The sequence below is a fragment of the Tachyglossus aculeatus genome, chromosome 25 (genome assembly GCF_015852505.1).
Source record: "Tachyglossus aculeatus isolate mTacAcu1 chromosome 25, mTacAcu1.pri, whole genome shotgun sequence".
In the NCBI taxonomy this organism is placed as follows: Eukaryota; Metazoa; Chordata; class Mammalia; order Monotremata; family Tachyglossidae; genus Tachyglossus; species Tachyglossus aculeatus.
The window spans coordinates 3617778-3631623 of record NC_052090.1 but is presented as its reverse complement, the minus strand read 5'-3'; the positions used below and the strand labels follow the sequence as shown (position 1 = coordinate 3631623).

Here is a 13846-nt window from a genome sequence, read left to right as displayed (position 1 = left end):
TGTGATAGAAGCAGGAAGAGGTGGTCCTGCACACCCACCTGGAAAGAGCACCTCGCTTACCCAAACAGGACACAGTTGTCCTGGGACCCACCCTTGAGGGGGATCTGCCCTTCCCCCATGCCAGAGGCCAAAGCCATCTTACAGTCCCCTGCCTATCTGGGAGAGACCAATTCCCAACCGCTCCGGTCACTTCCAGTAACCCCCACACTGCCGACCTAGTCCCAACTTGAGGCTGTCAGCCCGGAGTTCCTTTTGAACTTCATTGTCATCTTGGATTGTTTCTTTGCTGTCGTTGTTGCTGCTCTTTTTTTCAAAGAAGCAAGTCAGTGAGGTCCGTTGTTTAAGCGTGCAGGAAGGCCATCAGCCTCAGATTCCAGGGCTGCCCAGTGCCACCTGAACCACTACAAGCCCGCGCGTGCCGTGCCCATCCGCCGCGAGTCAGGCAGGACAGCTGTGGGAGCCGAATCCTGCATAGAAAACCAAAGCAGATTGCTTTTCTAGGGTGACCTCCAAGCCCCCGGGGATTGGATCATCTTTGAAAAACAGGGTTCAGTAGCAACACCTACAGGTCCAGAAGCAATGAAATGGCAGCCCGAAGGGAATTTTCAGAGAGACGGAAAACGGTCAAGATAGCAAAATCTTCAGGAAAACAGGAGTTTGATGTTGTATTTTGTCCTCTTCTCCCAGTGCCATAAAATGACAGATAATTCACATTACAAATGGATGTGCGTATGTCTTTGAAGACCAGCTCTCTGCCGTGCCTCTAAAATTGAATGTGCACACCTGCAAAGGAAATAAGTCAGCCCAGGGCTTGTTATTAGCACCAGAAGTTCATTTTAATGGAAAACAGAAGCAAATGGTTTCCTCCATTTTGGTCATCTGCGTTTTCTCAACGAAATTGTCCAGACCTGGAGAGTGTGAGGGGCTGCGTGGTTTTCCACTGGTCATTTTATCATGGTTTTGGTTTTTATGTTTGCATTCTATTTTTGAAAAAGAAAGCAAAGGACACAATTAGCAGAGCATCATTAAAAAGTAAAATCCAATGCATTTGTCAGAGGTCTGTCCCCGGAACTCTTTAATCAGGCTCTGGGGGCCTCACTGACTCCCCTGGAATATTCCAGTTGCTTTATTTGAATTTTTTTAATGATATTTGTTAAGCGTTTACATTGTGCCAGGCACTGTACTAAGTGCTGGGGCAGATATAGACTAATCAGGTTGGGTACGGTCCCTGTCTCACATAGGGGTCACAGTCTTAATCCCCATTTTACAGGTGAGGTAACTGAGACACAGAGAAGTTAATTGACTTGCACTGCCCAAGCTCACACCACAGGCAAGTGACAGAGTCAGGATTAGAATGCAGGTCCTTCAGTGCCCAGGCCCAGGCTTATCCACTAGGCCACACTGCTCTGGCTTGTTGCTGATTTTAGAAGTGTAATAGGGGTGAAATTCAAGTTTTCCACGGGTAGTCATTCATTCATTCATTTATTCAATTGTATTTATTGAGCGCCTGCTGTGTGCAGAACACTGTACTAAGCGCTTGGGAAGTACAAGTTGGCAACATATAGAGATGGTCCCTACCCAACAACGGGCTCACAGTCTAGAAGGGGGAGACAGAAAACAAAACATGTAGACAGATGTCAAAGTCGTTAGAACAAATAGAATTAAATAGTCAGTTTAACAAGGAGGTGCTGGTCACCTTGTGGAGTTTATTACTTGCTGCAGCTAAATGTTTTGAGTTTGACAAGTCTCCCTTCAAGTTTGGTGCTTCCATCAGGTATCAGTCAGTGGTATTTATTGAGCGCTTACTGTGTGCAGAGCACTATACTAAGCACTTGGAAGAGGGCAGTATAATAGAGTTGGTAGACATGTTCCCTGCCCACAACGAGTTTACAGTCTAGGGGGACTGAAAGCATGTCTAAGCATGTCACACCCCTGGCCTGTGTATGGACGAGTTATAATAATGATGGCATTTGTTAAGAGCTTACTATGTGCCAGGCACTGTTCTAAGCACTGGGGAAGATACAGGGTAATCAGGTTGTCCTACATGGGGCTCACAATCTTAATCTCCATTTTACAGATGAGGTAACTGAGGCACAGAGAAGTTAAGTGACTTGCCCAAAGTCACACAGCTGACAGGTGGCAGAGGCGGGATTAGAACCCATGACCTCTGACTCCCAAGCCCGGGCTCTTTCCACTGAGCCACGCTGCTTCTCTGGATTTATGTAAGTGAGTGGATCGTTGATCTCGTGTTCAGAAGCAAATACAATCCTAGTCAATGGAACTTCCTTTGGGGAGAGAAAGAGGGAAAAGGTGTTTACTCTCCCAAGCTCTTATTACAATTCTTTACTAAGTAAACATTCAAAAATACCACTGATTGACTGAAGGAGAGACAGGCAGACAGGAATGGAGGAGAGAGAGAGAGAAAAAGCAAATGCAAGCAACCAAGCAGAATAACTTAGTGGAAAAAGAACAAATCTAGCAGTCAACTGGGTTCTAATCCTGACTCTTCCACTTGTGTGCCCTATGACCTTGGGCAAGTCGTTTTTCTGTGTCTCAGTTTCATCAACTGTAAAATAGGGATTCAATCAATCATATTTACTTAATAATAATAATGATGATGATGGCATTTATTAAGCGCTTACTATGTTATTGTGTGCAGAACACTGTGCTCAACTCTTGGGAGAATACAGTAGAGTTGTACATTCCCTGCCCACAATGAGCTTAAACAGTGTAGAGCTGGAGAAATATATCAATATAAATAAATAAATTCTGGGTATATACAGTCATGGGCTTGAGGGAGAGGGGAATAAACGGTGCAACTCCAAGGGCAAGGGTGACACAGAAGGGAGAGGAATAAGAGGGAATGAGGTCTTAGTCGGGGAAGGCCCCTTGGAGGGCATGGCCCTTTAATAAGGCTTTGAAGGTGAGCAGAGTGACTGTGGGTTATGAAGAGGGAGGATAATACTTATATTCAAAGCTCAGATTGTGAGCCCTGTGTGGGTGGGTGGAGGGGGAGAGACAGAGAGAGAGAGAGAGAGGAAAAAGAAAGAGAACACACACACATGCATATACACGTGGGCTGGAAAGAAGGAAGCTGGGGTATTGAAGATTTTCCTCTTCTCCCCTGGGCTCCTTCCTCCTCCTGGTCCCAGTAGAAAATGGTAGAAGGACTCTGGAATGCCCCAGCCCTGTCATCCTGGATTATTCCAGAGAGCTGCCGCCAGCCATCCTGCAGCAGGACCAGAAAGAGACGGGCAGAGCCCTTTCTTGAACAGGAGAGTCATCTCATCCCCACTTTCTTGGTGCATGGAACTCCAGGCCTGGGATTCCGGATGCCTGGTTTCTTGTCTTGACTCCAAGTTGTGATAATGGGAAATACCCTCCATTCCTCTGGATGTCAGTTGGTGGTATTTATTAAGCACTTACTGTGTGCAAAGCACGGAGCTAAGTGCTTGGGAGAATACAGTACAATAGAGTAGGTAGACAAAATCCCTGCCCACAAGGAATTTACAGGCTAGAAGGGGGAGTTGGCTAATCTTTCTCCTGAAAAAGGACTTACTGAACATTCCTCTTTAAGGACTGTGAGATCCCTGGATGAACCATATCTTGAAAATGATATTTTTTTTTATCAGAAATCAAGTCCTTCCCCCTTCACATCCAGTAGATTCTCCCCTTCTTCAAATCCCTACTAGAATCACATCTCCCATCTTCCCTGACAGATACTTCCTCTCCCCACCCTATTTCCTCACCTTCTGGTTCCTTATGCACTTGGGCCTTCATCCCCTAAGCACTTAGCTGCCCCCCACTCACCTGTGCCCCCATATGCACATCATTATAGGAGGTGCTTCCCCTACCTGGTGTTTGAACTCCGTTCTACTCTTCCAAGTGCCCAGTACAGTGCTCTGAATACGTGATTGCTAAATTTTATTGATTAAAGTCTACTCACACGGGGATAAAAATTTTGGATCGTCTAAGCATCAGAATTGCAGTTAATAATCAGCGGCAAGGTGATGTGTAGGTCAGCCCCTGCTAACCCTCTTTTTACCTCCCAGAGAGTTAGAAATTCCCCCCAGGTTCCATTTTATTGAAGAAGATGAAGGAGAAGGTTCTGTTACCTGGGGCAGGAGGGAAAATAGGTCCTCAGTCAACCAATAGGTCAATCAGTAGCATTTTTGAGTGCCCACTGTGTGGAGAGTACTGTACTCTGTACTTGGGAGAGGACAGTTAGTACCCGTGATCACCACCCTGCCCTCAGGTACCTTACAATTTAGATGAGAAAGCCAGCTCTTCTGAAGATTTATTGATCGCACTTTAGAGTAACAATGCGCCCATCAGAAAGCCATTTACTCTGGTTAAGGAATGTGATTTCCAGGGAATGAAGGGCTGTTTCTTAGTAACTGCATTTTTATGTGCTCTAGAGAGTGGCCTGCTCCTTCTTCAAGCCCTAAATGAGAGGTCCTGCAGCTCACAAAGAGGAAGGGAGGGAATGCAGAATTAGTGAATGAAGGAGAACTATTCTTTGCCTGACAAAAGATCTCCTCAACAGAAAAATGTACCCCCACCTGTTAACCGCCTGCGACATGGTTGCCAGCTAGTTTCCAGAGGGATGGTTGGATTCTCTAGGGATGCCATTTGCCGCTTTTGGTGACTGAACGTTCAGTATCTAACTTTTTAAAATCTGCCCTAAATCATACATCTCATGTTTTCTTTGTAGAAAAATTGGGCAGCCGTTGTTCTGCTGTGAGATATGTCTATGTATTCATCTATAAAAGGAATGAAATTAGAATCAGTCCTTACATTTTTTCCCTTTAAGCAACAAATTATTATGCTTTTGTGGTGAATACCAAGTAGAAGTTATTTTATTAAAGATGTGAATTGTTGAATTTGTTTATTGGTAAGTAAAGTCTGGTTATTAGCTGGTTGGTGCTCAAACCATCATCATGAATCTAAAGAAGCAGCGTGGCCTAGAGGATAGAGCACATGCCTGGGGGGGTCAGAAAAATTTGGGTTCTAATACCGGCTTTGCCACATGTCTGCCGTGTGACCTTGGGCAAGTCTTAGCACAGTTTCTCTGTGCCAAGTTACCTTATCTGTAAAATGGGGAGTAAGATTGTGTGCCCTATGTGGGATGAGGACTCTGTATCTACCCCAGTGCTTCTAATAAGGGCGTAACAAATACCATAGGGGAAAAAAATTTTTTTAACAGCAGTGAAGAAAAGGGACAGGTTAAATTAAAGCCCGTTTTCCAGCTTTTCCTGTAATTTGGAACCAGGTAGTAATGAAGTTATTTTGTACATAGACTGTAAGGTTTGCACAGAACTGCGAATGTTGACAAACAAATGATCCTTTAATTTTGAATTTATGTTAATTTGATAGCTGTTTTAAATTCTACTATTTTTTTTGAGAAGCAGCAGGGTCTAGTAGAGAAAACAAAGGAGACCTGGGTTCTAATCCCAGATCTATCACCTGTCTGCTGTGTGACCTCGGGCAAGTCGCTTCATTTCTCTTTACCTCAGGTCCCTCGTTGATAAAATGGGGATGAAATGCCTGTTCTCCCTCCTCCTAAGAAGATTAGGCAATGCATCTAAATTTCTGTTATCTCCCCCGATTTTACAATGAGATCATTCTCTACTCATCACCGTCCCCTCTATCTTCTTTCAGGTGATAGAAGGAAAACTGGCTCCTTTCTTGGGGAAGGTCATTAAATTTGCCACCTCCCACGTGTATAGCTGCAGCCTCTGTAGCCAAAAAGGATTCATCTGTGAGATCTGTAACAACGGAGAGATCCTCTACCCCTTTGAAGATATTTCTACAAGCAGGTATGGAATACTTTGTCTCCTAAAGCGGTGGCCAGATGTATCAGATCACAGTGAATCCCATTTTCCTGGGACGGTGAGATTCCCAGAGACATATAGACAGGAGACTGATATACTCCTTTTAGCTTAAGTCAAATTTCCATTCCACCTTGTGTGGAGTTCAGCTCCAACTTCTGAATGGCCTAGTGGATAGCGCGCAGGCCTGGGAGCCAGAAGGACCTGGGTTCTAATCCGGCTCCTCCACTTGTCTTTTGTGTGACCTTGGATAAGTCACTTCACTCCTCTGGGCATTCAGTTACCTCATCTGTAAAATAGGGGTGAAGACTATGAGCCCCATGTGGGACAAGGACTGTGTCCATCCTGATTTGCTTGTATCCACCCTAACACTTACTACAGTGCCTGGCACATAGTAAGTGCTTAACAAATACCACAATTCAGTGCTTAGAACAGTGCTTGGCACTTAGTAAGCATTTAACAAATACCATCATCATTATTATTATTATTATTATCTGTAAAATGGGGACTAAGACTGTGAACCCCATGTGGGACAGGGACTGTGTCCAACCTGATTAGCTTGTATGTACGCCTGTACTTGGAACAGTGCTTGTCACATAGTAAGGGCTTAATAAATACCGTCATTATTATTCATTCTCAGTCCTCCAAGGCTCCCTGCCATCCAGAATAAGAAGCCAGAGCTCTGGGATTTAGGAAACGGAAGGTCATCTGACCAATTTGGAGTAATGAAAAGAAACTTCCCAATGTTTCCAGGCCGCAGTGTGAGAACTGCAATAATAAAATGCCACAGGGAGTCCGCTGTTGGACAGACTCAAGCCAGAAAAATGACCATGTATTGAGTGCTTGCTGTGGACAGACACTGTACTAAGTGCTCTGGGAGAGTATGATATGTAATGACTTTGTTTCCCAAGGACTGGATCCGTTGGGCTGAGAGCCACATCATCGTTGTTATTATTGTTATTTCTGATTTTTTTAAGCGCTTACTATAGGGAAAGCACTGTGTGAGGCACTAAGGCCAGATCCCAGGGTAATCGTTCAGACGGGTTTCCTGATGCCAGAATGTGGGGTGGTCCGTGGGGTATTCAGCATAGTCTGCTGGGGCTCAACTGCTGATCTGGGTATCGAGGAATGTGAACTGAAGGATGGAGGTGAAATCACACAGCTGGCTGTTTTGCTCCAAATTCCTAGAAAATGGGATGGGATAAGGAGAGGTGACTCACAGTCATTTTCTCCTGAGCTGACTCTAGACACTTTTTGCTCCCAGGAGAGCTTAGGTTTAAGTTGGAAACAATGGGAACTCAGGATACCCTAGGGAGAAAGCCAAACATAGACATAATAAGGAACCAATCGCAAGCAAAATCAGAAGCATCGGCTGGGCACCTGCCGATCACCCTTGCCCTTTTCGGTGGGAGAGCCCAGGGGAGCTTGTGGAACTTCTCCAGCATGGTTGTCCTCGAGCCCAGCTGGGAGAGGCAGTTGGTGTCACTGCCCGGGCCTTTCCAAGACACCTTGCAGGGGATGAACTCTTCCTTCCTGGGAACCAGAAAGCCACTCTCCTTAGCAGCTTCAGCTGGTGAATGTGAAGCCATGCCCTTTGGGCTGCTATTTAGCTGGAGTGAATACTCACCGGAATTGCAGTGGTTGGTAATAGAGAAAAGTCAATTGAATGGCTGAAAGGGTTGGAGACAGCATGGCCTAGTGGAGAGAGCACAGGCCCAGGGGGCAGAAGGACCTGGGTTCTAATCCCACCTCTGCCAGTTGCTTGCTGGATGAACTTAAGCAAGTCACTTAACGTTTCTGGGCCTCAGTTTCCTCAGCTATAAATGAGGATACTTTCAGTCATTCAGTCCTGTTTATTAAGTGTTTACTGTGTGCAGAGCACTGTACTAAGGACTCGGGAGAGTACAACAACAAAGAGTGACAATCCCTGCCCGCAGCGAACTCCTGTTTAGCTCCTACTTAGACTGTGAGCTTCATGCGTGCTTGGCACATAGTAAGCGCTAAAGAAATACCATCATCATCATCATCAGGGACTGTGTCTGACCTACTTAACTTGTATCTTTCCCAGCACCTAGAACAGTATTTAACGAAGAGTAAGTGCTTAACAAATACCATTTTAAAAAAACCCATTAGGAGCCCTGGGTTCTAATACCACCCTGACCACTTACCTGCTCTGTAGCCTCGGACAAGTCACTGAACTCTTCTTTACCTCAGTTTCTTTAATTGTAAAATGGGGATAAAGTAATCTGTTCCCCCTCCCCAGTGGCCCCATGTGGGATAGGGACTATGGCTGATCTCATATTATATCTACCCCGTGCTTTGGAGCATAGTAAGCCCTTAAAGAATACCAAAATGATTATTCTGTTATTATTGGAAATGATGCCTTGTAGAGCAGACTTAGGCACAATCAATCAATCAGTCAATCAGTGGTATTTACTGAGCACTTGTGTGCAGAGCACTATACTAAGCACTTGGAGAATACCTTACAATAGAGTTGGTAGATACAGTCCCTGCCCACAAGAAGCTTACAGTCTAGAGGGCAAGACGGACATTAATCATATAAATTACAAATGAAGAAAATGGCAGACTATAAGGATAAGTACATAAGTTCAGTGGGGCGGGGGGGAGGGTGAGTATCCAGAGTACTTAAAGGATGCACCCCTAAATACATAGATGATGCAGAGGGGAGGGCGAATAGGGTGGAAAAATGAGAGGTTAGTTGGGAAAGATCTATTGGAGGAGATGTGATTTTAACAGGGCTTTGAATGTAGGGAGAGTGGTGCTCTGTCAGATAGGACAGGGAAGGAGTACCAGGCCAGAGTGAGGATGTGGGCAAGGGGTAGGTGGTGAAACTGATGAGATCAAGCTACCGTGAGTAGGTTGGGCTTAGAGGAGCAAAGCGGAGTGGGCTGGGTTATAGTCGGAGAGCAGCGAGATAAAGCAGGAAGGGGAGAGCTGATTGAGTGCCTTAAGCTGGTGGTAAGGAGTTTCCATCATGGGGAGATAGATGGTCAGCCAAAGAAGGCTTTTAAGGAGTAAGAGAATGTGGACTGAACTAGAAAAATGATCCAGGCAGCAGGGTGAAGTGTGGTCTGGATAGAAGAGAGACAGGAGGAAGGGAGGGCAGCGACGAGGTCAGTGTGGTAGACATGATATGATAAGTGCTTGGATCAGCGTGGTAGCAGTTTGGAGAAGAACGGGTGGATTCTAGAGATGCTGTCAAAGTAAAATTGATCAGATTTGGTGAGAGACAGAATATGTGGGTTGAATGAGAATGATGAGTTGAGGATAACGCCAAGGTTACGGGGAGAACTGGGTTTGGGAGGGGAGGGGAGGAGTTCCGTTTTGGACATGTTAAGTTTGAAGTATCTGCGGGACAGCCAAGTAGGAAATGGGAGTTTGTAGTGAAGGAGAAAAGTCAAGGCTAGAGATGAAGATTTGGGAATCATCTGTATAGAGGTGGTAGTTGAAGCCATGGGAGTTATTCAAGGGAGTGGTTGTAGTTGGCGAATAGAAAAGGGACCCAGAATTGGGCCTTGGGATTCCCACAGTTAGAGGATGGGAGGCAGGAAAGGAGCCATCGAACGACAACCAGAAGAGGTGACCAGAGAGATAGTTGGAGAACCAGAAGAGAGTTTTGGTAAAGCCAAGGTTAGATGATGTTCCCAAGAAAAGGGGGTGGTCCACAGTGTCGAAGACAACTAAGATAGAGGGGAAGAATTAGGATGGAGTTGAGGGCTGTTTCCATGGAGTGGAGGGGGCAGAAGCCAGATTGCAGGGAAGAAGTGTAAGTAACACACTGTAGGAGTTTGGACAGGAAAGGTTGGAGGGAAATGGCATGATAACGGGAGGGAGCTGTGGAGCCAGGAGAGGCAGCTCATATTTTGAGATCCTGCTGGGAAGGATGGAGATGGGGTGGAACTGGAGAATTGCAAGGGAGATTTTAAGGACATCATGCCTGAAGGCTTCAATTTTAGCGATAAAATAGGTGGCAAAGCCACCTGCATCATCTATGTATTTAGGGGTGCACACTTTATCTCCTAGGGATAGGAGATGGGAAAGAGGGGGGGACAAGGTACCCCGTGACCCCATCCCTAATAATCCATTCCTTCTCTTCCATATTCTTGTCCATCTTCTCCTGGAAACATGCAACCAGTCGTTTCTGCCAGGTCCCATGTTTCTCGGCCATCACCCTGGTGGACTCTGACACGTCCTCTAAGTCTTGTAGGATTCCCAGCCAACGTTCTGGCATCTGGATTGCCTGGCTGGTATGAGCCTCAGAATGGAGCATAGCCCCAGCTCTAACCTGGGTATCCTAGGGAGTTTGCCTAAGATAGATTTTCTTAGCGCCATTGGAATAGCCCGACTGGCCCTTTCCACCTGGTAGGAGGGTGGATGGATGATTGGGCGATATCATTTTTTGCCCAGTAGTATTTGATAAGCAGCTTCGTGGATGGACCCAAGAATGATCCTTGGTCGTAAGCGGTCTCAAGAGGAAGGTCCCATCATGTGGATAGCTGTTTTCAAGGAAAGTGGCTGGCCAGGAGGATAATGTTGCTTTTTACAGAAATTGCCTCATCGGTAGACTACGACTGCTCGGAAGATGTAACGGAGAAAATATTGAGAAAATGCCCATGGTGTCAGTGGAAGCTCAGAGTATACTAGACTGTAAGCTCCCTCTAGACTGTTAGCTTGTTATGGGCAGAGAATGTGTCCGCTAATTCTGTTGCATCGTACTCCCAGTGCAGTTCTCTTAGTACCCTAGTAAGTGCTCAGTAGATTGGTACTACACAGTAGGATGGAAACGGTCAACAGTTCTGTTCTCCCACCTCCCCATCCCCATTCTCACTTTAGACTCCCTCCCTTGAGGTGCTCTGTGACTCCCATAGCTTTTCAGTGCCTAGAGCAGTGCTTTGCGCATAGTAAGCGCTTAATAAATGCCATTATTATTATTATTATTGTTATTATTATTATTACTTGCCAGCTCTCTCACGGTAGCATCTTGCTAGCCCTGACCCCTCACCTCCTCTACAATCTCACATTTCCCCTTGCCTCCAGGACACCTCCACATTTATTCATTCATTCATTCAGTCTTATTTATTGAGTGCTTATTGTGTGCAGAGCAGTGTACTAAGTGCTTGGAAAGTACAGTACAGCAACAGGTAGAGACAGTCCCTGCCCACAGCAGGCTCACAGTCTAGAAGGGGAGAGACAGGCATCTAAACAAGTAAGCAGGCATCAATATAAATAAGTAGAATTATAGATATATGTACACATTAATATAAATAAATAGAATTGTAAATATGTACATATATACACAAGTGCTGTTGGGGGGGTGGTAGAGCAAAGGGAGTGAGTTGGGGCGATGGGGAGGGGGAGCAGAGGAAAAGGGGGGGCTTAGTCTGGGAAGGCCTCCTGGAGAAGGTGAGCCTTCAGTAGGGCTTTGAAGGGGGGAAGTGTGATTGGCGGACTTGAGGAGGAAGGGCGTTCCAGGCCAGAAGTAGGATGTAGGCCAGGGGTGGATGGCGGGACAGGCGAGAACGAGGCACAGTGAGGAGGTTGGCACCAGAGGAGAGGAGTGAATGGGCTGGGCTATAGAAGGAGAGAAGGGAGGTGAGGTAAGAAGGAGCAAGGTGATGGAGAGTTTTGAAGCCAGTAGTGAGTTTTTGCTAGATATGGAGGTTGATAGGCAACCAGTGGAGATTTTTGAGGAGCGGGATAATATGCCCAGAACATTTCTGTAGAAAGATAATCCGGGCAGCAGAGTGAAGTATAGACTGGAGTGGGGAGGAACAGGAGGTTGGGAGATCAGAAAGGAGGCTGATGCAGTAATCCAGTCGGGATAGAATGAGTGATTGTACTAACGTGGTAGCAATTTGGATGGAGAGGAAAGGGCGGTTCTTAATGTTGTTGTGAAGGTGAAAACGGCAGGTTTTGGTGACAGTCATGTTTTTTGAGCACTTGTTATGTGCAAAGCACTGTACTAAGGGCTTGGGAGAGTACAATACAACAATAAACAGATACATTCCCTGCCCACAAGGAGCTCACACTCTTGGGCTGGGAGAGGGGGGCAGACATTAATATAAATAGATAAATTACAGATATGCATATAGTGCTGTGGGGCTGGGAGGGGTAAAGAACAAAGAGAGCAAGTCAGAGCAATGCAGAAGGGAGTGCGAGAAGAGAAAAGGGAAGGCTTAGTTAGGGAAGGCCTCTTGGAGAAGTTATGCCTTCAATAAAGCTTTGAAGTGGGGAGAGTAATTGTCTGTCAGATTTGAGGAGGGAGGACATTCCTGGCCAGAGGGGTCTATGGTGAGATAGGCAAGATTGGAGGCACAGTGTGAAGGTTAGCACTAAAGGAGCAAAGCCACAGTGTGAAGGTTAGCACTAGAAGTGTGCTGGAGAGTAGCCAAAGTGAGGTAGGAGGAGGCAAGGTGATTGAGTGCTTTAAAGCCAATGGTGAGGAGTTTCTGTTTGAAGCAGAGGTGGGTGGGTGACCACTGGAGTTTTTTGAGAAGTGGGAAAACATGTCCTGAACGTTTTGGTAGAAAATTGATCCGGGTAGCAGAATGAATTATGAACTGGAGTGGGGAGTGACAGGAGGCTGATGGAGTAATCCAGGTGGGATAGGATGAGTGGTTGTATTAAAGTGGTAGCAGTTTGGATGGAGAGAAAAGGGCAGATTTTGGCGATGTTGTGAAGGTGAGACTGAGAGGATTTAGTGATGGATTGAATATATGGGTTTGAATGAGAGAGAAGAGTTGAAAATAATATATCTATAACTCTGTTTATATTGATGCCTGCTTATTTGTTTTGATGTCTGCCTCTCCCTTCTGGATTGTAAACCCTTTGTGGGCAGGGATTGTCTTTATTGCTGAATTGTACTTTCCAAGAGCTTAGTACAGTGCTCTGAATACATTAAGTGCTCAATAAATACGATTGAATGAATGAATGAATGAGTGAGTGAATGTTACAGGCTTGTGATACAGGAAGGATGGAGGTACCATCTGTAGTGATGGGCAAGTCAGGGGGAGGACAGGGTTTGGGTGGGAAGATAAGGAATTCTGTTTTGGGCATGTTAAACTTGAGTTGACAGGAAGACATCCAAGTAGAGATGTCCTTAAGACAAGAGGAAATGTGAGACTGCAGAAAGGGAGAGAGATCAGGGCTAGAGATGTAGATTTGGGTATCATCAGCATAGAAGTGTTAATTGAAGCCATGGCAGTGGATGAGTTATCCAAGGAAGTGGGTATAGATGGAGAACAAAAGGGGACCTAGAACTGAACTTTGATGGACCCCCACAGTTAAGAGGTGGAAGGCAGAGGAGGAGACCGCGAAGGAGACAGAGAATGAACAGCCAGAAAGATGAGAAGAGCCAGGAGAGAACAGAGTTAGAGAAGCCAAGTTTGAATAATGTTTTCCAGGAGGAAGGGGTGGTCGATAGTATTGAAGGCAGCTGAGAGATCGAGGAGGATTAAGATGAAGTAGATTTGGATTTGGCAAGAAGATCACTGGTGACCTCTGAGAGGGCAGTTTCTGTAGAGTGAAGGGGGTGAATGCCATTCATTAATTCATTCAATCGTATTTATTGAGCACTGTGTGCGGAGCACTGTACTAAGTGCTTGGAAAGTACAATACAGCAGTAAAGAGAGACAATCCTTCCCACAATGGGGTCACAGTCAAGAGCGTGGGAGACAGACATCAGTACAAGTGAATAGGCATCAGTATAAATAAATAGAATTATAGATATATGCATATATACGTAAGCGCAGTGGGGCTGGGGGGAGAGCAAAGGGAGTGAGATGAGGTGACACAGAAGGGAGGGCGAGCTGAGGAAAAGGGGGTTTAGTCTGGGAAGCCCTCTTGGAGGAAGTGTGCCTTCAGTAGGGCTTTGAAAGGGGGAAGGGTGATTGTTTGGTGGATTTGGGGAGGGGGGGGCATTCCAAGCCAGTGATAGGAAGTGGACCAGGGGTCAGCGGCACGACAGGCGAGATAGAGGCACAGTGAAAAGGTTA

General features: G+C 45.8%; 1 protein-coding gene across 3 annotated transcripts in view; it reads left to right on the top strand.

Annotated features, from left to right (window-relative positions):
* Positions 1-13846, top strand: part of PLEKHM3 (pleckstrin homology domain containing M3) — a 131616-nt gene that overhangs the window by 90277 nt on the left and 27493 nt on the right. For all 3 annotated transcript variants that reach the window (XM_038766591.1, XM_038766592.1, XM_038766590.1), the window contains one exon: positions 5662-5819. In XM_038766591.1, coding sequence (XP_038622519.1) covers positions 5662-5819 — 158 coding nt within the window. The remainder of the gene's footprint in view (positions 1-5661; positions 5820-13846) is intronic.